Source organism: Podarcis cretensis, assembly GCF_951804945.1.
Source record: "Podarcis cretensis genome assembly, chromosome: 16".
Classification (NCBI taxonomy): domain Eukaryota; kingdom Metazoa; phylum Chordata; class Lepidosauria; order Squamata; family Lacertidae; genus Podarcis; species Podarcis cretensis.
In genome coordinates, this window is record NC_137186.1 from 17,431,117 (window position 1) to 17,457,548 (window position 26,432).

The following is a 26,432-nucleotide window of genomic DNA, read 5'->3' on the forward strand; positions in this document are numbered from 1 at the left end:
CCCTTGTTGTGCCAGCCAAATGGGCAGGATGCATCTGCGCAAGGTGCATCTGTCTCCCTTGTTGTTGACCTTCAGGAAGAACTGAAAAACATTCCTGTTTGCCCAAGCATTTGGTGGCAGGAAGATGCTGTTCCTGGGATCCCTGAAATCATTGGCTGGCAGAACATTTTTACTTTTAACATGTATTTTGTTATGAATGTGTTTAGTGCGCCAGGGTGTCTTTGTGAGGAAGGGTAAGATATGATGATGATGATTTTTGGGGCAGTATCTGTATTTTACCACAATGCGCCAGAACAAGTCAACACCTGAGTATTGCCAGAAACAAAAAAGAAAGCTTTCCACAGATCCTATGGGGGGCATCATCATTGGAGGCGGACCAGGAAACAATACTTTGCTGAAAATGGACCCCACATCTTGGAGCCAATCAGGGGTTCAAAAGGAAGTTTGGAAGCAACTTGTAAAGCACCATCAAAGTTTCTGGGTCTGTAGGAAGGAGTGGCAGGTAGGGTGGCCATTTGAAAAAAACAAAAACAAAACCCAAACAGCTCTGCCTTCTGGATGATGCCCACCCCCCTCACACTGCAGCCTGCTGTTTCCTCCACCCCCAGAGAAGAGTGAAGGCCGACATCCTGCCCATTTGGCTGGCACACAGATGGCAGCTTGCCCCTGCTGGGCATGGCCTGTGTGCCAAGTTTTTGGCTGCAAGGAACTATCGGGGAGAACACGGTGATCACTCCCCCATGCTACAGCCTGTTCCTTCCACGATCCGCTCGGAAGGATGGCGTGAGTGAAATGGGGTGGGAGGAGGAGAAGGCTGCCTCTCTGACTGCAGGAATAAATGGATCAAGGACACACACATACGAGGGTGGCCACCTCCTTCTTCATCCGCAAGATTCGCAAAAGGAGGTGTGACCACAAGGCAACCATTCCAGTCCCACAGACTACATGGTGTTGCATCACTGTGTCTCCACTCACCCCATTTAATCTAGATTATTACACTCCACAAGCAGACAGCAACGCCACCATGAAAAAGGTGCCACAGAGCAAATCTCTCTAACTGATTGAAGCAAGCTGTGAGTGTTCACATGGAAAGTCCCTGGATAATGATTTTCTCCGTGAAAAGAATGTTCAATGCATTCAAGTGTGGACCCTTTTGGTTTTCTGAATAAGGAAGAGGAGAAATAAAAAGGCTCAAATTGGACCGGGGGCGGCGGACAGGGGGCTTCGTCTATGATTTGCCAGATAGCTTCAGATCCAAAGAACACATCACCTGCTTTCTCACAAATTCTGACTAAATATTAGGAAGGGCTTTCTGACAGCTAGAGCTGTTCAACAGTGGAACAGACAATTTTGGAAGGTGGTAGACTCTCCTTCCTTGGAGCTTTTTAAGCAGAGGTTGGATGGCTGTCTGTCAAGGATGCTTTAGGTGTGATTCCTGCATCTAGATGACCAGGGGGATCCCTTCCAACTCTACAGTTCTAGGATTCAATTATTCTAAATGATGCCCAGGCAAAGGGCTGGTTTAGCATGGACACTTGAACTCTTCTCCCCAATGCTCCCCTCCAAACACTCAGTCCACCATGAGCCAAAAGCTGAGGTGCCTCATGAAGGCCTTTGGTGCAGTTTATGCTGAGGAGGAAAAGGTCAGGGAGCCCCAAGTCAGTGGGGCTGTGGGGCAGTTACATGGTTCTGTAACCAACTTAAAGTTTGCAGTGTCAGGGCATGTCCTCACTACAAATTTAAACCAATTTCAAACCCAGCTTCAACCTTCACTGTTCCCAGCTAGGGAATTCTGGAAATGGTAGGGTGGTACTGAGGGAACACTAAGAGAACACGTCTCAGTCTCCCCCAACCACCACCATCACCACTCTCCTGCAACCTCTATGCCTGGTAATTTGAAGCCTGCATTTCATGTACAGTGGTACCTCGGGTTACATACGCTTCAGGTTACATACGCTTCAGGTTACAGACTCCGCTAACCCAGAAATAGTACCTTGGGTTAAGAACTTTGCTTCAGGATGAGAACAGAAATCGTGCTCCGGCGGCACAGCTGCAGCAGGAGGCCCCATTAGCTAAAGCAGTGCTTCAGGTTAAGAACAGTTTCAGGTTAAGAAAGGACTCCAGAACAAATTAAGTACTTAACCCGAGGTACCACTGTATCTTCCTTCTCCTCTGAACAACAGACAAATAAAATTGCAGAGAATACAGTCTCCTCTGTATTTCTGGCCTAAGAATTCTGTTGGCAATCCCTTGCTCCTCGATTCCCAGGACACCCTGTGGGGGAAGCCCATTCAGTTTCACATCACTGCCCAACTGGTTTACGCCTGTACTTAAGAGGGCAGGGAAGCAATTAAGATCAAGGAAGCAAAGGGGCAGCTCATATTCTGAGCTACCCCTCCTGGGCCAGCAAATCAAGGCCCTCTTGTGAGTGACTGCCAGATGGGATAGAAAGTCAATCCCCGTTTTTCTTTTCATGCATTTCTCCTTCAGGATATACGACGACGTTTAATCAGAGCCTGCCCCACCACCAGCAGCCCTCCATTTGCTCAATCTGCTTATGCTAGGAGAACCACAACAAGTTCACCAAGCTCAGTGACTCACGGAATATCCAAGAATGCATGAGTAGGAGGAAGTGATGCACACAGGAAGTGGATTTCTCTGGCAGTAACAGTCATTTCTCGGTTATGTCTGTACGTGGATGGGAATGTGGGAGGCAGGGAGACTTTTTTAATGTGTGGGTTTTTTTGTTTTTTAAAAAAGAAAATGCCTACAGCCACCACTGCCTGTGTTCACACCTGGAAGACAAGCAGGTTTGGGATGCAGTCTTTTGGAATGAAAACCTGGGTCTGTTTAATGCCTGGATGGGTGACTGCCTGGGAACCACACAGATAGGTTCCAGGATGGAAGAAAAGCATAATATAGATGTAAAAATCAGGATTTACTCGTTTAAGGACCTACTTCATGTCTGCAGCTGGGAATATATAAACACAATATTGGAAAACAGCTACTAACTTAATTCTAGAGGCACGGCTCACTCTGGGACACTCACCTGATGGAATAAATTCTAAGCTATTTACAAACTTTGTGTTTGACTATTATTTGCATTGTGTATAGGCATGGAATGCTTCTTGGAGAGTGGTATATGAGAATCGTTTTTGCTGCAAGTATTTTCATCAACGGATAGCTCCCTCAGCGGCCCCTCAAAGAACAAATGGCCTTGCCTTTGATGTAGGATCAGAAAGAGATTTCCAGACAACAGCAGTAAAATGAGTCAAGATACTCAGATCCTTGTAAGTACAGGATGGGGGAGTGAAAGTTCTCACACCTCCCTTCTCCTTGTGAGTCACTGAGCTGCTCAAAAGTTTTTAGCCAACCCTCACTCCTGAACTTTCTTTAAAAGACCGCAGGAGAAGCAGAAATTCCCCAGGCCAATATAGTGTTACAAGCCACCCCAATCTCCAGGGGTCAGAGACTCTATAGGTTCCAGGCACTTAACCAGGTTCAGAAGCCTTGGAATGAAGGTCAGCAGATACTGTGTTGGCTTTAGGGTATATGGTTTCATTTACATTTATATATGGTTTTGTATAAAACCTGAACGTAAGATGGAGGGGCTCACAGAATTAACCCCACAACGGGCTCATGTTTCTCCACTAGTCGCAGCTTGGGATGTAGCACAGAGAAAGCATGTCGCCCTGTCTCCAGCTTCCAGCTGAATCAAACACACAGCTCTGGCTACTGTTCTCCTACCTAGCGGCTGGGTGAGAGGAGGTGGAGGAAAGGCCTAGCCATTCATTCTATGGCGCAGAGCATTTCAGGAGGTTGGAATAGAGGACCTCAGGGTCTCTTCCAATGCTACAATTCTAGGATTGATTATGCTAATCATGGTACTTAATCTGTCAAACACAATCAAACTTTTCATTTTGGTGACACTTTTTAGACATGCATCAAACTGAAGCTGGCACATGAACGTGTTGCGACACACAGTTTGGAAAGCTCTGGCCTAGACAAAGAGACTGGTTTGGCAAGCTCAATATTTTACATTCTACAACCCCCCTACAGGATCCCTCAAACTCCTAACAATATTCTCTGCATGACAGGCAAAGAGAGGCTCAACAGCATGGGATGGAGACTATGGGAAATGCTCCCCTTGATGGATTTCTGCCTGCTACAGTGCCTAGAACCACCCCAACATTTATAAAGATCCATCTTCTCCCACAAGAAAATAATATCCAAAATACAAAAGTTTAGAAGACAGAGGAGTTCGTTTAGACACAACAGCCTGGGACTGCCAGCAAGGAAATGAAGTCATGTTCTTTCTGAGAAGGAAGAAAATATTGTTTTTCGAGATTGGCAAGTCTGCTTGTCTCACGCACTGCTCCAAGTGGCAAAAGGGAAGTGAGAAATTCCTTCCCGCTCCACAGGACCAAATGTCTGCAGCCTAATCTACCTTCCTGCACTTGCTTCATTTCTGGAGAGAGATGCCCAATGCGGCAATTAAAAGAACAAGCCGTGAGCTGCAAGGGAACTCGGGTTCAGATCTTGCCTTGGCCACAAACTCACTGGATTGGTCTTTCAAACCTGGTACCCAGCTGCTGGTTGAGGCTGATGGGAGTCCAAAACATTGGGTGGAGGCACCAGGTTGAGAAAGGTGGATTCTGGCAGACACCCGCACTGTTATTCTAAAGAAGGCATTGAGATTGGTGCCAGATTTTTCAGGGTGGAGGTTTCCTAAGAAGGGAAGAGAGCTGCCCTACACACACACACACACACACACACACACACACACACACACACACATACACACACACTTTGCACGCAGACACAGGGAACGCAAAACATGGCAGATATGAAATGTGCAGGCTCACTTTTGCTAACCACACACCACACACAAGCTGGGTAGCCGTGTATATTCCCATATCTGCTTCATTCACAGGTGTAGGGACATCTACCTTTTAAAAACCCCGCTTTTTTTAACCAAAATGATCCAGGGGCTGGAGTGGCAACCCCATGAGGAAAGGCTGCAGTGTTTCAGATGTTTCTCAGTTTGGAGACAACGCGAGTAAGTGGCCTTTGGTTAGCCACACACATGCTCTCTCTGCCTCGCCTACCCCACAGGGTTGTTGTGAGGACAGAACAAAGGAGGGAAGGACTATGTCTGCTGCCTTGATCTCCTTGAAAGAAAGAAGGGTATGAATATGAAGCCCTGCCTTGGTGACCCTGCTTGAGACTTGGCAGCCCTGTGTGCTCTGTTCATTATCTGCTCCACTCTAGCCCCCATGTTTGAGAGAGATCACAAGCACAGGCAAATCTTGGCCCAGGAAAAAGGCCAGCCTGAGATAACAGCAGAGCACAATTGGAGTGACACAGGCGGACAAGGAGGCCTGCAGTGCCATTTATTTGCTTCCACAAATACAAGTGCCCCCCCCATCCTAGAGATCAAAGCAGGGGAAACCAGCAGAGTCCCAAATGTGGCTGCAGGCCAATTAGGAGATTCAGGGAGGGAAAGGCGGGTGGGGGTGGGGTTGATTAAAAAAGACCATGATTTGCCTCTAGAAGATCCATCATCATCATTAATTATTATTATTATTATTACTACTACTACTACAAAAACAATTGCATTATTAATGGTCTTTGAAGCCATCACCTCAAGGCAATGTGCTTGTAAGGTGATTAAAAACACAAAAGCAACGAACAAGCCCAAAACCCAAATAAAGCAGACACTCCTGGTGCATAGACTGTGTGGTGTAGTGCTTAGAGCATGTCTAAAAAGTGTGTCATCAAACTTTTCATGTTGATGACACACTTTTTAGGCATGCATCATTTCATGATGCAGTAATTCAGTTTTACTAGCAAACCGGAGGTTAAACTAAATCCCTTCCAGCCCCGGGAGGAGTGCAGGGAGCGCACGCTAAAGCCAACACACAGCTTGGAAAGCTCTGGCTTAGTGTGTCAGACTAGGATCTGGGAAAGACCAGGATTCACATCTCTACTTGGCGATAAAGCTCACTGGGCTAGTGACTGTGCTGGCTGGGGCTGATGGGAGTTGTAGTCTGAAGCACCAGGAGAGCACCAGGTTAGCAACCACTGGTCTATTCAGTCCAGGTGACAGAGGCCTTTCCGTTCACCTGACACCTGATTACCGTATTTTTCACTCTATTAAGACGCACCAGACCATAAGACGCACCTAGTTTTCGGAGGAGGAAAACAAGAAAAAAAATATTCCGAATCTCAAAAGCCAGAACAGCAAGAGGGATCGCTGTGCAGCAAAAGCAGCGATCCCTATTCCTGTTCTGGCTTCTGGGATGGCTGTGCAGCCTGCATTCGCTCCATAAGACGCACACACATTTCCCCTTACTTTTTAGAAGGGAAAAAGTGAGTCTTATAGAGCAAAAAATACGGTATATATTGTGACACCCTTGGAAGGGTTTGACCCTAAAAGGTGGCTAGATAGATGGCTAGAATCTTTAAATGGAGACACCCAGTTCTGCCCTCTACCACTGAGCTTTGGCCTCTCCCCTAAGAACCAACCAGACCCGACTATTGGTTTCAATCTCCAGTTCTCTTGTTGGTGGTCCTAGGGGTCCCCCTGCTGCCCCATTTCTAATGCTGCGAGGCAGAGCTGACTTTTAAAATGCCCCCGTTTGTTAACAGTTTTCAGTATATTTCATGAGGAGCTTTGATGTTTCTGATCAATAATGCAAAAGGGCTTCCAGGAGATTCCCCCGCACCCGGAAAATTCCAGGCCCACCCCCAACCATTGGGGAGGAGGGCTGAGGGGAAAAACACCAAACGGCCGACTTGTTCAGAGCACCATCTGCTGGGCCGGGAACAGTTGCCAAGTCCTGTAGCCCACGTGGAAGGGACAGTCTCAGCCGGAAGAAGGAGGGAAGGAGAGATGAGCCCCTTTTGTGCCTCTCACACGGATGGGAGGAGGAGCCTTAAAAACTTTTGGCAGACCTGTACCAATAATTTAAAATGTAGTTTGTAAAGTGTGTGGGTAATGGTTGGGAGGCCCCCTATTCCCCCCACAGAGCTACAATTCCCAGAGTTCCCTGGGAAGTGACAATGTAGCTCTGCGAGGGGGAAAAGGGGTCTCCTAGCAACTCTTGGCACCCTTAACAAATTCCAGCTCCAAGAATTCTTTAGGGGAAGCCCTGAGCGGTATCACAGTGCAGATTTGGCCCTTGATGGGTGAGGATGCTCTGCGGCTACTCGGGAGCAAGGGAAAGGAACTGTGCACCTGCATGCTGCTTCTCACCTCCCTACTATGCCATCTCCTGTCTGACAATGAATGCAGGTGTTGTAACAGGTTGAGGGGCTGAATCCCAACTAAATGATGTCCTAAATATATATAAGGTCCGTATAGTTAAAGCTATGGTTTTCCCAGTAGTGATGTATGGAAGTGAGAGCTGGACCATAAAGAAGGCTGATCGCCGAAGAATTGATGCTTTTGAATTATGGTGCTGGAGGAGACTCTTGAGAGTCCCATGGACTGCAAGAAGATCAAACATATCCATTCGTAAGGAAATCAGTCCTGAGTGCTCACTGGAAGGACAGATTGTGAAGCTGAGGCTCCAGTACTTTGGCCACCTCATGAGAAGAGAAGACTCCCTGGAAAAGACCCTGATGTTGGGAAAGATGGAGGGCACAAGGAGAAGGGGGCGACAGAGGACTAGATGGTTGGATAGTGTTTTCGAGGTTACCAGCATGAGTCTGACCAAGCTGCGGGGGGCAGTGGAGGACAGGAGTGCCTGGCGTTCTCTGGTCCATGGGGTCACAAAGAGTCGGACACGACTAAACGACTAAACAACAACAAATATATATATGCTTTGAAAGATCAAGGATAGTTATCTTTTTGAAGTGATTCTCCGCTTGGAAAGGTGCTTGGTCCAAATTGGGTTTAAAGATAATGACCCTTATAAAAAGGGTGGGTTTGATGTTGCCTCTCAGTATCTAGCATAGAATCACAGAATTTTAGTGTCCCCAACGGTCATTTAGTCCAATCCCCTGCAATGCAGGAATTACAACTAAAGAATCTCTGACAATGACCATCCAACTGCTGTTGAAAAACCTCCAATGAAGGATGATCCACCACCTTCCGAGGGAGTCTGTTCCAGCAGCACTTGGGAGCAGAGTGAGCCGGCACACAGCCTTCCCCACCATGACAAGATATACTCTGTTTTCATTTAAATGATAGTAATTACCTCCATTCATGAAAGTTGGCACTTGTACCTGTTATGCAGATCTGTGTCCTCTGCTGCTCTCTTTTTTGGCAAGGCCTTATGTGCCCAACCTGTTGAATTATCATGTTCAGCAAGTAAGCTTTGGCCTCAGCCTGAACTCAGACTGCGGTAGAGCAACTCCAAAATGTAGAATTGTGTATAAAACCAGGAGAACCAACTTGTGGGAGCGGGGAGCACAGGAGTAGCTCAGAGGTAATCTCCTCCTTTCCCAGAAGTGGGCATGGGCAAGAGGGTAACTATAATGAGCAGGCTGAGATCCAGCCGCCAAGTAGCTTAGCAAAGGGAAGCCCAACTCTTGAGAACCTAGGCTAGAGGTAGTGAACTTATTTCAACCAGAGGGCAACTTTCTCTCACAGGGTCACATGCCATGTACCGTGATGGCGCTATATAACTATAGGTAAAAGGATCCCTGACCATTAGGTCTAGCCATGGCCGACTCTGGGGTTGCGGCGCTCATCTCGCTTTATTGGCTGAGGGAGCCGGCGTACAGTTTCCAGGTCATGTGGCCAGCATGACTAAGCCGCTTCTGGTGAACCAGAGCAGCGCATGGAAATGCCGTTTACCTTCCCGCTGGAGCAGTACCTATTTATCTACTTGCACTTTGACGTGCTTTCAAACTGCTAGGTTGGCAGGAGCAGGGACCGGGCAACAGGAGCTCACCCCATTGCAGGGATTCGAATTGCTGACCTTCTGATCGGCAAGTCCTAGGCTTTGTGGTTTAGCCCACAGCGCCACCCGCGTCCCGCTCATATCACTATAGGTTTGATAATAATCATAATAATGCCAGTGGTATATGGAGCCAGACACAAGAGTGGCTGAGGCTAGAGAGCCCGTGTAGCATAGTGCTTAGAGTATAGTATTTAGATAGTTGGACTAGGTCCCAGGAGAGACCAGGGTTCAAATCCTAAACTGGTCAGGAAGCTCACTAGGTGACCTCCAGATCAGTTACTGCCTCTTAGCCTAACCTAGGTCACATGCCTGTTGTGGGGGTTAAATGGGGAAATGTTTGGAGCCACATACACCGCCTTGAGCTCCTTGGAGAAAAAGGTGGGATAGAAATGCAATAAATAAAACAAAGTAGGCATAGTGTCGGATGTGAGTCTTACCATGCAAAAATTACTAATAATTACTTAGTGATTACTCACACTCACAAACATCCACCCCTGCCTCTCCATCCAGGCCTGAAAGAGCCATGATCACCCTTCAGAGAGGCATTCCAGCCAGGCAAACACACTTAAGGAAGGCAGAAGAGAAAGCTGTGAGGGGTGTGGCCAGGGAAGAGGGTGTGTGGCCTATGGAGAATCCTGAGGGCCACATAGAGATGCCTCAAGGGCCACATTCCACCTCTGGACCTGAGGTTCCACCTCCCTGGTCTATATTCAAGCTGTTAGCCACCACCAATATATAAATAAAGCACACTGCCTGACAATGTTTATTTACTCAAGGAGAAGGCTGCTTTTGGCATGGCTGCCGGCAAACTCTCTAACAGCTCAAGTGTGACTGCTCAGATGCAGCTGGGGCCAAGTTTTCAGGCCAGGGGCTGGTGGGGTCAGGAGAAAACAAGCCGCAACATCAAAGGCCCTTCCAGGTCACCAAGGGAGAGTCAGACAACAAAGCCAGCCCCTGCAGCCTAAGAGCAAAAGCCCCTCTGGGAGGCCCAGCCCCAACAGCTGTCCTCACAGGCAGATGTTCCAGACTGAAGATGTTGTGGCCCAGGACTGCAGCTGTTCTGGAAGGCCTCTCTCCAGGCGAAGGGGGCAGGAACAAGCCCAGAAACAGGTTAGGGGGTGAGGAAGAGTCATCTAATCCCACCAAGCCACAAGAAAAGGAGATGAGAAGAAAGTAAGGCATCAGCCTATTTCAGGGAGTTGGAGGTGGCTCAAAGCAGGCACAGTTGCTCACAGTGAGCACACTCAGCCTTTTGTTCTCTCTAGTGAACAGGTTTGGTAGGTTTTTGCAGAGTTTCTGAAACCTGCGGAGCTCATTTCATCAATGACAATCAAGGGGCAGAAGCAGTGAGGCTGGAGCATAGTTTCTGAGAGGGTTTGTTTGACTGAGGCTTCTATGGTGTAGAAAGTTCTGCCTCACTGTTGCCCCTGGTCAAAGAGGTCTAGCAGTTTTTTACCTAAAAAACCTGCACACTCTGTTTAACCAAAGACAAAAGGTGGGATGATTGCCAGTTATGGTGGGTGCTGTCTCATTCAAACCACCATCAGCTCTCAGAACACCCACACACCCCATTACTGTCTGAATCCAACCTAAGATATGTAGACCACAGCCAACAATGCCTCTGGTTCCAGTCTCCAGTAACACTGTGCTGCATATTTCTACAAAAAGGTTGGCAATCCCTGTGCTCAAATCATCAGCAGAGAGCCTTCTCTGATTGCCCACTCAATCTCAGGAACAGCTACAATGGTGAGGGGCTTCTCAGTAGTACTCCCTATCCCCAGGTTTAGAATGCTCTCTCTAGAGAAGTCAGAGGGCTATGGCATGGGGCGGTAACATGACAAATAAATAAATTCAGCTTAGCAAAAGGGGCTTTGTGCCACCAATACCACTTGAGCATCCATGACTGGGGCTGGTTCTCATGGCACCTAGAAGCTGCGACCCCAATCCTTAAATGGGAAGGCAACTCCATCCAGAGCAGGCCAAATGCCATCTCCTCCATCAAGGCCAGACAGAGTGCTTAATCCTCATGCAGCCCCATTACTGAGTCTGGGCATGGACTGAGAACATTCACTTGCACATTTGGGGCAGATGGAAAGCAGCAAGAGAACTACCGGTAAGCCTCATCAGCACACACAGAACAACCCTTCAGGGCTCCAACTACCTGAAAGAGCTTATCGTACACCCGCATTTCATGAAAATTAGTTGCTGGGCTGGGGAGAAATCACATTTTCCCAGCATTTAAACAGTAACTGTTTGAGCATTGGAGAAATGGCCAAATGGTTATAAAGACAAACATCTTTCCTGGCTGGGTGGGAAAGTGGAGTCTGATTTGGATGTGGTGCCAAGCATGAATTTTCTCACGCGGGCTTCGTGTTTAAACTGGGTCCTCAGCCACTAAGACAGCAAGGCTGGCAAGCATGTCTATGCAACAGGTGCCCTGGCATGCTGGCAATGCACATGGCACACAAAGGAAGCCAAATGAAATCCTCCTCCGTCCCTATCTGCCCTTCCCCAAGGGAAATTTAGAGAAGGGCATTCTGAAGCTACTATCCAGCAGCCTATGTGCTTATTTCAGTTTCTAATGACCCATAACTTGAGGTATCGGTTGGTTGGGTGGGATACAATACACCCACACCCCAAATCCTTATTTACTGGTTCCCCATTTGCTACCGGGCCAAGTTCAAGGTGTTACTATTAGTTTACAAAGTCCTGAATTACTTGGGGTCAGTTTACCCACAAAATCATCTTACCCCATGTACGCCCGCTCAACTGCTTTGATCGGCCTGAACTGGCACTGTTACAGATGTCACATAATACTCATTCTGCATTTGTAAGAAATTGATCTTTTGCTGTGGCAGCACTCACACATTGGAACTCCCTGCCTATTGAAACCAGGCAGCCGCCTTTGCTGTACCCTTTTCGGTACCTGCTAAACACATTTCCCTATCAAGACATATAGAACACTGACATGTCTTTTAATCTGGTTTTCAGCTTGTTGCTAATTTTAATTCTTTTTTTACAAATGTTTTACATAGTTGGGTGGTTTGGTTTTTTTTTTTTGTTTTTACTGTTTTACCGATAATTTTATCGTTTTATTCTTTTTGTATGCCGCCTTGAGGTTTTGGGGGTTTTGTTTGTTTTTACAATCAAGTGATGTATAATTTATTTATTTTTTGAAGTAAATAAAAAGCAATAAAGAAAGAAGGCTAGAGGCCTACTCACTGGGACAAATCAGTGCCTCCTTGGCAGTGATGCTCTTGTTGCAGGCATAGCACATGGTCATGCCTGAGACGGTGATGGAGGTGAAGAGGTGCCCGTTGGTGTAGCGGGCATCTTTGCTCTCCTTCATCCTTTCTTTCTCTTTGTTCTGTGGGAAAGCAAGAAAGAGATGGGTTAGCAGCAGTGACCAGTGGCCTCTCCAGAAAAGGGCCTCTGAATCAGAGGTGTGTTTCAAGCTTGCCAATGTGGCTCCGCCCCAGCAGGTGTTTACAGCCTGTATGCAGTTTCCACCTTGCCAGCATTTACAGATCCAAGGAACTGGGGAGGGGGGTGGCCCCACAGACAGGTGTAACACAGACATGAGACAATAGAACCTTCTAATCGTTAAAACCCCATTTAAATTCTGTGTGAAGAGAAAAACACACCTGAAAACAAAACTAAGCAAAATACCCAAGTCTTAAGCCCTGCTGCTGATTTAAGGCAATTGTGTTACAGTGCCGACATGCTCTGCTCTTTTTGCACTTGCTGCTCAAAGTCCGGCCGCATCCAGAGTTGGAAATGTCATAATCAGGAGCGCATAAAGGAGAGCCATCACAAGGGAAAGCCAAGCCAGAGAATTTGTTCTCTATTTCCTCTTGAGCCACCCTAATTCCCTTCAATTGCACATAGACACCCCAGGAATGCGCCCCACTCTTCCTTTGCTACCCTCTGCCTCACCTTGAGGTTCCGCTAAAATGTTTTGGCACCAGGATCATTTCTGTACACAGTCACAGTGGCCAGGCTAACCGGGGATGTTCCTTTCACGCAAGAGCATGAAAGGAATTAAATGCTACATTCAGACTGGTGGGGGGTTTAAAAAAAGAATACTGGGCTTTCAAAGTTACAAGAATCTTAACGTTTGCCTGTTCCAAACTGCTACCCAGAGGCACAAACCTCTTTCCAACAATTCCACACACACAATCTACAATAAAGGGGCAATCTAGGTGGCTAAAGTGAACAAGACAAGCTACATGGAATCATTGAATTATATATTTGGAATGGGCTCCCAAGGGTCATCTAGTCCAACCCCCTGCAATGCAGAAATCATAATTAAATATCCCTAGCAGATAGCTATTCAAAATCTGCTTGAAAACCTCCAACGAAGGAGTCCACCCCTTTCTGAGGGGTCCATTCCACTATTGAACTGCTCTTACCATCTGAAAGTTCTTCTTAACATTTAGTCAGAATCTCCTTTTTGTAACTGGAATCTGTCAGTCCAGGTCCATCTTCCATGTGACAGCCCTTCAGGTATCTGAAGATGGTGATCATATATCCCCTCTCAGTCTTCTCTAGGCTAAACATACCCAATTCCCTCAACGGTTCCTCACAAGGCTTGGCTTCCAGACCCTTTATTATCTTGGCCACCTTCCTCTGCACAACTACCATCCTGTCAATATCCTTCTTGAACTGTGGTGCCCAGAACTGGACACAGGACTCCAGGTGAGGTCTGACCAAGGCAGAATAGAGCCGTACTATGACTGTCTCATGAGCTGGACTAATTTGTGAAGGTTGATCCAATCTGGAGTGTGAAAAGAAACCGTTCTGCCAAATCATCCTAAGTGAAAAATAAATTAGGCACAAGCCCCCCACTCCATCCCTGGCAAAAAATAGCACGACACAAAACAGCCTTCACGGAAACGAACTTCTGCTAACGAACACACACAAGCAGAATGGTTGACCCAGCCTCGGTCCTCCTCAACACACCTTTGCCACAGTCCCTCTCCGGCTTGGCTGCCGTCTGTTCCAGCTCATCCCTGGACTAGGGGGATCCCGGCAGGGTCTTGAGACTCCAAGCCTCAGCTGTCTCTCATAAACCGTAGGGTAACTCATCTTCCGCTGAGGTGGGATGCTACTGAGACATCTAACCACCACCACTCTTATCAATTAAGGCCCCAGAAAGAAGCAGGAAGGGAGAAACCAGTATGTAGACCCAACTTGAGCCTGGAAAGCCCAGATTGCAGAGATGCAGAAGGAGGAGGTGGATGGGGGGGGGGGAGAGAGAAAGAGAGAGAGAGAGAGAGAGACACCCATGCAGTTCATCTTCTCCTGTACCTCTCTGCTTCCAATAACCATGACAACCATATGTCTGACTGAGAAATTCCACCCCCACCCCCAGCGCACGTGCCTACAGTCCTCAGCGTCGAACAGTCTATAGAGAAAGGTCTTGCTTCATCATGTCTTCATTACCGGGGCGGGGGCGGCAGGATTATTTGGAAGGCTGGGTCCAAGAAATATTTAGTTGAAATAAAAAACGGTGCGAATGCTCAAGCCAAGCCCCGCTTCCCCCAGTGTTTGGGTAAAATATATATATATATATATATATATATATATATATATTCCAACTTTTAACCATTTTAAAAAGGATGTGAGGTATAATCAAGTGCATCAACCTGCAAAACGCCAGGCTGGCTGACCAGAACACCTGGGCTGCCTGCCTTGCAAAAAAACAAAAACAAAAGTGTTTTCCTTCTGTCTACAAGGGGGTGAGCTGGCTTGCAAAGGGACCAAAAGGGGGGGCACATGCACAAAAAAGGACAACAAACAGGGACAAAGATTTGTATTAAAATTCATGCATGCTAATGTATATGCATATATGTATGTTTGGTGCACATACTTCTTCTCCCCCGTCTGTCCTCACAACAACCCTGTGACGTAGGTTCGGCTGAGAGTGAGGGACGGGGCCCAAGGTCACCAAGAGAGGTTCACAGCCAAGTGGGGATATGAACTGTGGTCTCCCAGGTCCCAGTTCAACACTACAGTCATTTATGACATTTATATCCCACAATCTTCTAGGGGTGGAGGTCCTGTTTGTTGAAGCAAACGGGTTATCGCAGCACATTGGGGGCTAAAGACCAGTACAGTACAATCCAACAGTGTCTACTCAGTAGTAAACCAATTCTTTAAAAAAAATCTCATGAAACCTTGTCAGTATTTTAATGCAAATTATCTTAACGAACACATATTTGTGTGCAGTTTTGACAAAGTGCAAGTTGGACAGGTTTGCCTTTAAATGCAAACTGGCTCATATCTGTCCCTGATTCCTTGCTGGGACTAGTGTGTGTCTGCTGAGCCCCAGAACCCTCCTCTTGCACAGATTTTGAGAACTGACATTGTGCAACATCATTCCCTGTGATTGACAGGCAGAATGAAGCTTTTTGATTGGCCAGGCCAAGTAGAAATACTGGGATCCTGATCTTACGCACTTCAGATTCTGGGGGAGGTTTCAACTTGGGGATTTTCGAACAGGTCCTGGCTTGGATAACTTGAAGAAGTGGAAACTGACCCAAACAGAGGGAAAGGCAGAGGGGGCACAATTTCAAAACCGGGAAAGCTCAACCTGGAAAACTGGAGCTCTGCCGGCAGGCTTTTGACCGACAATCAAACTGCAATACTGGGGAGCCCATCGAAGGTCATCCTAAACATGGCCAAAAATGCAGATGGAAGAGCGAGAGGGTTGAGGGCCTACAGGCCCTGTGACCTGCTCGGGGCATAGTCAGGCAACTGGGTTGCCATGGCAGTTTCCCTTGAAAAGGGGAAGTGAGACAGGGTCTTCCTGTTGCCAAAGCTTTGAGCAAGAGGCGCAATCAGAGGCTTGGCTATTTTTGACTCAAGAGCCACCCTAGCCTCACGTGTCTGAGAGGGGGGTGGGGGTGGCAGGCACTGCTGCGTTGCACATTTTCTTGGGAAACAGAGAGGCTGGCACAGAGCGGTTGTCTTTGGCAGGGATGCCACATCCGAGGCTTTGCAACATGATCAGAACCAATTGCATAGAAGGCACCGGTGCGCTCTTATATTTGCTGAGCCATCTGTGCGTTCAACAGTAATTTAAGGCTGCTGGGTCACTGTCTCCTTGGTCCATAAGTTCTCCCCTGGTGCCCCCTACCCTATAAAAATAATAATACGCAGAATAGGATATTTTGCACAACCCACTAGGAGAGTGATGCTTGGGGAGTGGCCCAGCTACGCCACTACCTGGAGAGGGGGCAGCCTAACTTCTGTTGTCTGTGTTCTGGTAACCTCTAGGTTAGATTACCGCGACACATTATATGGGGCTTGGAAACCAGTGGTTTAAGGCCTGCTTTTAGCACACCAGCAACACTGCACTAGAGGTCTGAAGGTCACCCCTTTGAGTGTGCGCTGCAGAGAAGGCACTTCAAGACACACACTCACTTCCCTCGGCCGCAGGGCCTCACTGTCATGTGTGGCTTGAGAAGGAAAGGATCAGTAAAGGCAGACATTTCATAAGTAACTCTGGTAGGCTTCCTAGGAACCCACTATTTAGAAACCAGCAGGCGACACTGTCACAAGGGAAGCAGATTGGGCAATTTCCTGGTTAGTCTGGTGAGGCAGAGCAGATGAGCTGGATTGCAAAGTCTCTGCTTCTGAGAATGAGAGAGGGTCCCGGGAGCTGAAGGGTGGTCCTTGTCAGACTGGGGGTGGAGCATGGTGGGGCAGGGCTGGGGCTGGTGATGTCTGGCAGGGGCACAGGATGGGGCACGACTGTGCCTGGCACTTCTAAGGGTGAAGCTTGATGGACACCCCAGAGCAGAAGGAAGATAAGCTCACCCACCAAATCAGAATTCAGCCTGCACTCTTGACTGGGGTCCTGAGGTTTTAGGGCTTCCTTTGGTGGAAAGCAGTGCCCCCCAAGGGGGAATACCTTGGAGGGGGCACTCAGAGGTGTGGGGGGGCTGGGGGGCACAGGTGGATTTTTTTAGACGGGGCGCAACCAGACACCCCCTCCCCTCATTAGAGCCTGGTTCCAGCATGCAACAAGCTTTCTCACGCCCAGCGGCAGCTCTGCTCTCAAGTCAGGTCTGACCCGGGGACAGAGGAGAGGCGGTGGCAGCAGCGTTGCCAGGGCGGTGCCCCTCTGCTGCACTGGGGTGTGCACACGAGGAAACAGCCAGCTCCCTTGCACCCAGCCACAGCTCTGCCTCTTTGTCAGGCCTTACCCGGGAGGAGGAGAGTCGCAGTACAGCATTGCCTCCCCTCTCCTTGGCGGGCAGCATTCTCGAGCCCAACCCAGGTGGCGGGAGCATACACTCGACCACTGGGGGCACTAGAGGAACCACTGCCTTAGATAAAGGGGAACTTTAGGCCGAGGTGGTCAACATTTTTCCAGCCTCATTCACTCTTGGGCAACCCTCTGGGGGCCACACACCAATGCTGGGTGTGGTCAAAAGTGGGAGCATGTGCCCATCTCTCTCATGCACACGGTCCCTCCTCTCATCTGCTAAGTGCAGATCAGCTGATGAAAAGGGGCTTATCTTACCCCCTCTCTACTCATCAAATGGACAATCTGATGGGGCAATTTGGGTTGTGAGGACAAAGCGGGGAGGGGAGAACCATGTACAACACCTTGAGCGCCTTGGAAGAAAAGGTGGCCTATAAATGTAACAAACAAATAAATTGCTTGGTGTTTTCTACACTGATGGACAGTGTCTCTCCAGGGCTTTTGATGGGGAATTTCCCCAGTCCTACCTAAAGATTTTGGGGAATGAACCTGGCACCTGTTGATGCAATCCATGTGCTCTACCACTAAGCCATGGCCTTTGCAAAGTCTTAAATTACAGTCTCAGGACAAGAAGGGTTTGAAATTTAAATACGCTTCTTTGCTGCTTGTTTAGTTCCAAAGGAGATATGAGGCTCATTTGCAGAGAAGATGCCGTTTGGTGTCCTCTATCTGCCCAGGCCAAGCAGACAGACAAAGGGAGCCTTGTTCTCTGTTGCATGCCTACAGAACCTCTGCCCTGAGAGGAGCGAGCCTGTCTGCCCCTCTCAGCAGAGACAAGCTTCGGGTCTCCAGAGCAGCAGCAGGAGGGAGTTCAGCAATACAAATATGTTATTCTGTACTGTTTGGGCGGCAGCCAGAAGGCAGGAGCGATTGCGGCATCAAGCAAGAGGAAGCTGGCTAGATAATCTAAAAAAACAGAGAGAGAGATCAACCTACCACTCCCTTCTACACTGCAACTGCTTGAAAATCGCAGTTGCCTGGAGGCTCTTTGGGATGGATTTGTGGAAGACAGGAAGGCGGCAAGTATTTATAAAACGTTTCTGCAAATCCAAACTCTGCCATACAAGTTTGGTGCAACGGCCCATGCAGCAACCAAGTGGAGCAGCCCTGTTTGTACAGCTGGGGGAACAAAGCCCGAGATGTAGATGATGATTATTTTTAAATATAGTGCCCTCCATCAAAGTACATAATGCTTTGCAGCAGCCTTTGCCAAACTGCTGCCTTCTGGGTGTTTTTGACTCCAGCTGGCTGGGTCTCATGAGCTCCTTGGAGACTTCTTGGTAGGGCTGGTCAGACAGGGAAGAGACTGGGATGGGAATGTGGAGTTGGACCCTCAGGGAGGGGGCCCAGGGGCCTGGGAGGCATTGATCGGGATGCTGGGGGGGGCAAGTGGGATGTCTGATGAGAGGCAAAAATCCTCCCAACACCAGCTCACCATTCCTGGCCAGTTTTAGCCATGCATGGGGGCAGGGAAAATACCCGCCTCACTCCAGATATCAGGATCAGTTGGACCTTGAGCAAAACCCACCAACTGGATTCTCCAAAAGCAAGGAGGTAGTCCAGAGTTTCTTGCCCCCCTCATCCAGGAGTTCTAATACAAAGTGCTCCAGGCAGGGAGCCCATACTGTCACAGAGACCCACAGCTACCCCCCCTCAGTGAATGTATGCAGGAGGGAGTTTATCACTGCCTCTCAGCTCATCAAATGATCAATATGAAATGGGGAGGGAGCTTCACCCGTCCCAGTGCTGTGTCTACTTTAATTTTTCTTCTTCAATGCTGCTACTGCAGCCAAAATGGATGGAATGGTGAGAGATCAGAAAAACCTGCTTGGGAGTGGAGTAGGGGCTGGGTTAGCCCCATCCCAACAGACAATTAGCCACCCCTGGCCTTAAGGGGGGAAACTCCCATTATGATACAGGCAGTAGAAATATATACTTTTAGGCAAACTGAAAAATTTGGGTATCCAAGTGAGAGGCACCCTTCCCCCCCCCCCCCCGTTCTCTCCCCTCCCCACAAACCAAGCCCACTCTGATTTTTTATAATCTGCTTTAAATGGGGCCAAGCAGCTGGAAGCTTCTTAAACGTTAACCCCACTGAGCCATGGGGATGGATTTCCTTGCAGCACTTGGGCACCTCTCCGTGCCACAGATTTCAAGGCAAGAGAAGATGTGCTTGTCCTTGTCCAGCACTCCACCCTGCTCTGCCCACTGCCTCAAGGGAAGAGCTGAGATTTCAGGATTGCGGTGAATATTGCTAAAGCAGGGCTGGCAAGGCACAGAGTTGCTGCCTTGTTGGTCCCACAGGGTGGATGATACAAAGGAGCATACATGGGGTAGAAAAGGACATCTTTGACTGAAGTGTAGTTGTTAGTGTGTAGGACCAGAACCTGGAAGACCAGGGTTCGAATCTCCACTGGGCCATGTACCTTGGACTTGTCAATGTCTCTCAGCCTAGTCTACCTCATAGGGTTGTTGTGCAGATGAAATGAGGAGGAGGAGAACCATGTGCATGCCACCTTGAACTCCATGTGGGGGGAGATGGGATATAAATGCAATAAGCAAATAAATATGAGCATGCATACTTTTGAGTTTCACAGACCTTTTCTGGGGAAAGAGCAGTTTCAAATGCCTTTCTACCAGTGATTCCTTTCTGCCACTAGTTCAACGTCACCAGTCACACAGGTTTGCAGTCTAGGACCCCCAGCACTGCCCTTGCAGAGGATAGCAGCATGTGGTTACTTTGAGCAGCAAAAACATTGTCTCTTTCTCTGCCCTGTCTTGGTGCGGACCAAGCCCTAAATCAGTCTTCGCTAATTTAGTGCACTCATCAGCCCCATCCAGCCCAAAACATCTGGAAGGCACCATGCTGGCAAAGCCTACCCAAAACTATTTCATAATGTCTCCTCAATCGGTACTTTTTGCCCCAGAGTTTTCACTCACAGAGCCTGGGCACTGGCGGCTTTCAGTTTTTGCAGACAATTGAGCAGCTGTGGGTTGAATGAGAACAGCCAGATACTCAGTTTGTGTCCATCCCAACTTTCTCTCCTCTTAGCTGGTCTAGCCCGAAGGAAAGGAGCTAGGAAAAGAGGCAGGGGCTGCCTAATCTGTTCCCCCCATCCCCATCCCCAGAACTCTGCTTGATTTGTGGGGGAAGGGGGTGATAGGCTGGTTGGCTGGCATCGTGCCTGGTCTACAAATCTAGATTTAATGGGTGCAAAGCTGTAGAGCCTCAGATAAAGCCTGCTGAAGATGTGACCCACTTTTTTCTTTCTTTTTAAGAATACTGAGGCTCTCTGAGCTGATGGAGAAGAATCAACTGGGGTGGGGGTGGGGGTGGGAAGTAGGTGCCAGGGCTCAAATTAAGCCCCCACCCATCTCAACAGCTGGAAAATATCTAGGCTGAAAGCACAAGCACCATCAGCCTGATCTCAGTGCAGCGACAGCCTACCTCAGTGGTTCTCAACCTTTCCCCTCGCTCTGGATCATTTTGAAATAGTTAGGAATCTTGGCAAGCCCATCAGCATTGGCATAATTGCCAAAATGAGTACTGTATTATGAAAATCATGGGTCCTAGGTCAGGGGCTTCAAAGGGAAAAGCTGTAGCTCTGTGGTACAGCTTCTACTACTGTATGCAGGAGGTCTCAGCTTCAAACCCTACTGGCACTTTCAGGTAGGGCTGGACGGTGCTGCAGAGAATGGGTTTGGGTCCTGGTGAAAAATGGAAGGGGCCCCCCAGCATGGGAAGACGAGCTAAACATATTTACATGGGATATAAAATAAATGCATGATCTCATTTTAATAATAATAATAATAATAATATTCATACCTGTTGAGAATATTAAGATCCTAATGACTAATATCAATAACATAAGCACCCACACAAACATTACTGAACTATCCATACACTTAACCGTTAAACAACAACTTTGTTGTGTTCACACGGTGTTTGCTTATGAAAACACACAAATGAGACTGCGCATCATAAAATGAGACTGCACCATTATACTGTCAAAGAGCAGGAGCAAATGTTCGCAGAGAGTTGGAAATACTCAGAAATGCTCAGTTCGTGACACAAGTTCCCAAACCATTATTCAGAATTGTGTATGCATTGAACATAGTGCATAGGTTTTGTTAACAATTTCATGAAACATATGCAAGAGAGTTGGGCCCCGGGACCCCTTCTGGACCACTGGGCCTGGTAATTTGTACCCGCTTTCCTGCCTCTCATAAGCCCTGGGACTGGAGGAGACTCCTGCCTGATAAACCTGGAGAGCTACTGTCAGTCAGTGTAGACAATATTGAACTAGATGGACCAACGCCCTGAGTACCAATGAGTAGGCAGCTCCTATATTGCTGGCTTGTTGAATACAGAACTATCTGAGCACCAGAGCACTCTCCCCTCCTGCAGTTTCCTACAACTAATATTCAAGAGCACTGACTACCCCTCCTGATCTAAATCATGGGTGGGGGCAAAGGGAAGATTGAGTAGCTAGGAATGGCTGCGACAAGAGCGTCCGAGAACACGGGCACTTGAGATGTTACCACAGAGACACATGAATTGTGGGCAGCAATTTCTGAGCTGACTGAATAACAGTCCTAAAAGCTTAAGAGGTTCTAAATGTGGGGCACCCTGACCAGAAGCATTCAGTGTTTATGGTGCTATATTAATCTTGGTATCATGCAGCCCCGCAACCTGGGACAGAAGAGGCAGAGGCCGGTGTTTTGGATATGAGGAGGGAGGGGGCCGATCTGGCTGTCGTTTGGCCCCTTCCTTCTCTCTGCCTCTTCCTCTTCTCCCCTCCTCCACTCTAAGAGAGCATGGGAGCTCCCTGGGGCAGGGACATCATGGCTCCTTGGCTGCTTTCTAGTGCTTATCAAGTCATAAAAGGTAGTGAGAAGCCTTGCCTTTTCTTTTTTTAAGGACAATTAGAAACAGTCAGTAACTCACAAAGGCTTTACAGAAATCAAAGTCTTGGGGGGGGGGTAATGGGGGAGAAGGGAAGCCCCCCCCCCCAGGATAAATGCTCTAGCTTTGGTGGGGGGAGGGAAGGGTTAAAGGTCACATGCCCCACATTCACCCATGCATGGCTGGGCAAGAGAGATTCAATTCCAGGGAGGAGTTTTGGTGGTGGTAGGGACAGTGGAATTATACCAGGTGCTGACAGCCTGAAAGCCTTTAACAAAGCATCCTATGAAGAAAAATCTGGCATTTCAGCCTAGAGATGCCAGTCCTGGGCTCCTGCAATGGGAAGGGGGCGATAGAGGCCATCTAGGCTGACCCTCTGGCCCAGAGGCAGGATCACCAACCCCCTCCTGCGTTTCCATCCCCAGGCAATCTGACATGGACCTACCCAAGCCAACCCTGGAAACGAGCAGAATTAGAAGCATTTCAGGCAGTTTCAGGTCACCATTGGGATAGCTGTGGCTACCTGAATTTGTTGTGGCCACCTCCACCTTCAAACCAGACAGCTGCATGCTGCTGTTGCAAGAATACTTTTTTGCACACCTGGCCACACAGAAATGCAGATTTGCTGTGCTCTGCAAAGCAGCTTGATCTTGTGTGTGTCAATGGTGCAAGGGGGGGGGGGGCAAAGGGCACCCAATTTCAAATGCCTCCCAAGAGCCCGGTTGTTGCACTGTTTGCCACACAGCCTTGCCTAAATGAACTCTCTCTCCCCCTCCCTCCCCCCCCTCTCTCTCACTCACACACACACAGAATGGCCACTCCTTTGTCCCCACTATCTGGTATCCTTGGATACACTGAACATGGAGGTTCCATGTAGGAATCAATAGCTGTCTGTAGGTGGTCTTTTATTATCCAGGGATCATTATCAGTGTACATTTACAGAGTCAACAAAAGCAAGAGTGAAAGCTCCATACCCCATGGGGCATACAGTGTCTCATTGCAATGGTGGAAGATCCAGAAGAGAGAGAAGGGGCAAATTTGTCTCCCCTAATCCTTTCTAAAACAAAACAAAACACTTGACCATCTAATCATTCAGCAGCAAATATATATATAAAGAAAACACACACACAAGTTCGCTGCTGCATGAGCACACACAAACAAATCAGCACAGCTCTAAGGTTTACTCCCTGTCCTGTGTTCCTACTATGCTCTGCAGGAAGCCAAAGCAGCAGCATCATACAGAGGACTAGCCTCTTTCTGAATCTAAAGCATTAGTGCCAACCTTGCAACAGTGATCCTTGCAAATAGCTGTCCAATCGACCTTAGCTGAGCCCAGTGTCCACTCTGCTTCCCTCTCGCTATAACCTCCTCTATCTACAAGTGGGGGGCGGGAGCAGGGAGGAGAAAGGGTTGGGCTCCAGAACAGAATAGAGGCTCAATGTTTCTGGCTTCAGTCTGAACTACTAGTTGGGAACTGAGCCAGGTAGATAAAAAGAGCAGAGCTGGAAGGCATGGTGTGGGGAAAGTTGATAGAGAAAAGTTTTTTCTCCCTCTGTCCTAACATGAGAATTCATGGACACTCAATGAAGCTGAATGTTGGAAAATTCAGAACAGGTAAAAGAAAGCCCTTCTTCATGTAGTGCACAGTTAAAACTATGGAACAGGAGGCAGTGATGGCCACCAACTTGGATGGCTTTAAAAGAAGTTTGGACAAATTCATGAAGGGGAAGGCTATTGATGGCTACTAGGCACGATAGCCATGCTCTGCCTCCACGGTCAGAGGCAGTAATGCATCTGAACTGAACAGTTGCTGGAAATCGCGGGAGGGAAGAGTTCTCTTGTGTTCGAGTCCTGCTTGGGGGTTCCCCACTGGGCCATCTGGTTGGCCACTGTGAGAATAGGATGCTAACCTAGATGGGCCCCTGGCTTCATCCAGCAGGGTCCTCTTAGGTTGCTCTGCAGAGTTCCCTTGTGCTCAAATCCTGCATGTGGGCTTCTTACAGGCATCTGGTTGGCCACTGGGAGAACAGGATTTAGGATTAACGGAAGTGAAACCCACACCTACACAGGGCTGTTTGCCTGCTAGCCACATCTGGCCTCAGTTTCTCCCTTCCTTTTTCAACACTGACAATGTAAGCTCCTTGGGGGGGGGGGGGACAATCTTTTTTTTTAAAAAAAATCAAATCACAAGAGTTGGAAAGGCAGCATCCCCAACAATGTAGGGCATAGGAACATAAGTAAAGTCCTGCCGAATCAGACCATTAGCCCACCTAGTCTAGAATCCGGTTCTCGCAGTGGCTGACTAGGCTGCCCGTGGGAAGCCCACAAGCAGGAGCCAAGCGCAGGAGCCCTCTCCCCTCCTGCAGTTTCCAGCAGCAACAGCATCCGCTTAAATACCTTAAATACTTTGCTATATCAGGTGCCTTCCTTCTTCCTCATACAAAGGGAAAAAGCAGCCAGGAGGGTTTTAAGACACCGCAAAAAGATCATTGGCTCAGGTCAAGCAAAGAAATGAAAGTGAAATTGAGGTTACAGGTTCCTCTGGAAACAAGTTTTCTCCTCTCGATCAAGCAACCCACAGAGCCCCAGGCCTCCTGGAACCTGACATGTGGAGCAATGATCTGAAGTGTATTCATACATACACAACTTGAAATCTTCTTTCTCAGGGTTTACTTAATCCCAAAGAAATATCGCTGCTTGAACTCCTGTTCACAGCTCTTTTAGGATTCGCCCTTTGGGGTAGGACGGGGTAGGACACCCTGGCCATGAATCTAGGTATAAAATCTCCTAACCTCAAAGGCAAGGATGAAGTGGAAGGTTTGGTGTAAAAGCAGCTGAGTGGGAGAGAAATGAGTTTGACCTGCTCTCCACAAGCCACTGTGACAGTCTCATGGAGACAGATAGGAACATAGGAAGCTGCCTTTATACTGAGTCAGAGCACTGGTCCACCTGGCTCAGTATTGCCTACACTGGCTGGCAGCTGCTCTCCAGGGTTTCAGGCAGGGTTCTCTACCAACCCTACCTAGAGATGCTGTCTCCAGGAATTGAACCTGGGACCTTTTGCATGCAAAGCCAATGCTCCATCACTGAACCTATGGGGAACGGGGGAGCACTGTGCTTTTGTGTACTTCTTGTTCAACCTGAAAACATCCCAGTGGACTGGGCCCCTGTGGTGACGGTGCAATGCTGTTTAGATTTCCCACCTCAAGGTATCAAAACATTTCAGACCGCCCTCTCTTAAAGGCTCTCTAGATACTGCTGGACTGCAACTCCCAGCATCCTTCCCAATCACTGGCCACGCTGGCCAGGGGTTATGGGAGATGGAGTCCAACAGCACCTGAGGAATCCCAGGCTCCCCATCCCTGTAGCAAAATGTTGTAGTGCTTGTGTTAACCTTTGGGTTCTTTGCCCCTTTACAGAGTTCTTAGTATAAGAACCTAAGAAGAACCTGCTGGATCTGGCCACTAGCTCATCTAGTCCAGCATCTTGTTCACACAGTGGCCAACCAGACGCCCCAAAGGGGAGCCTGCAAACAAGACCTGAGCACCATAAGAATGTTAGGAGAGCCTGCTGGATCAGGCCAATGACCCATCTTGTCCAGAACAATATGCCTGTGGGAAACCCGCAAGCAGGACCCAAGCATAAGAGAACTCAGGTCCCCCTGTCATTTTCATGCCTTAAGAGGAAAAACTCTTACCCAAATCTCTAAATGCAGATTGGCTGCCTCTGCCAATCACCAGAGACAGAGTTCTGGGCTTGATGGGTCGTTGGCCATTCTCATCTCTAAATTGCTTAGACCCTTTCTCTGTTCCACCCAGGCCACAGATGTCACCAGCATGGGGGGCAGGAAAGATCAATATTTGGGGGAAAATAACTTATAGAAAAAGTAAAAGTTGGCAAAGCATTCAATACATACATACATACATACATACATACATACATCAAGCAAGCAAGCAAGCAAGCAAGCATTATCTGACACTATGTTTGGTATGCTGGTGTCCTCCAGATATCCTGGACTACAACTTCCATCATGCTGGCTGGTCCTGATGGGGGTTGTAGTATAAAATGGCTGTGCTGGCTAAGGATGATGGGAGTTGAAGTTTAGTTTTTCCATTTATATCCCGCCTTTCCTCCAAATAGCTCATAGTTCTCCTCCACCCCATTTTATCCTCAAAACTACTCTGTGAGGCAGGTTAAGCTAGGAGGCAGTGAATGGCCCAAGGTCACCTGGTGAGTTTCATGGCTGAGTGGGGTTTTGAACCCCGGTCTCTCCCAACTCCTAGTCCAACACATAACCAGAAGGCACCAGTTTGGCTCACAGAAACACAGAAAGATGCCT

General features: G+C 48.2%; 1 protein-coding gene across 11 annotated transcripts in view; it reads right to left on the reverse strand.

Moving 5' to 3' along the window:
* Positions 1–26,432, reverse strand: part of ARHGEF2 (Rho/Rac guanine nucleotide exchange factor 2) — a 111,951-nt gene that overhangs the window by 20,951 nt on the left and 64,568 nt on the right. For 10 of the 11 annotated variants that reach the window (XM_079956442.1, XM_079956440.1, XM_079956441.1 and 7 more), the window contains one exon: positions 12,135–12,279. In XM_079956442.1, coding sequence (XP_079812568.1) covers positions 12,135–12,279 — 145 coding nt within the window. Of the gene's footprint in view, positions 1–12,134; positions 12,280–13,874; positions 14,263–26,432 lie in introns of those variants that run through there. The other variant, XM_079956444.1, reaches the window with a different exon arrangement.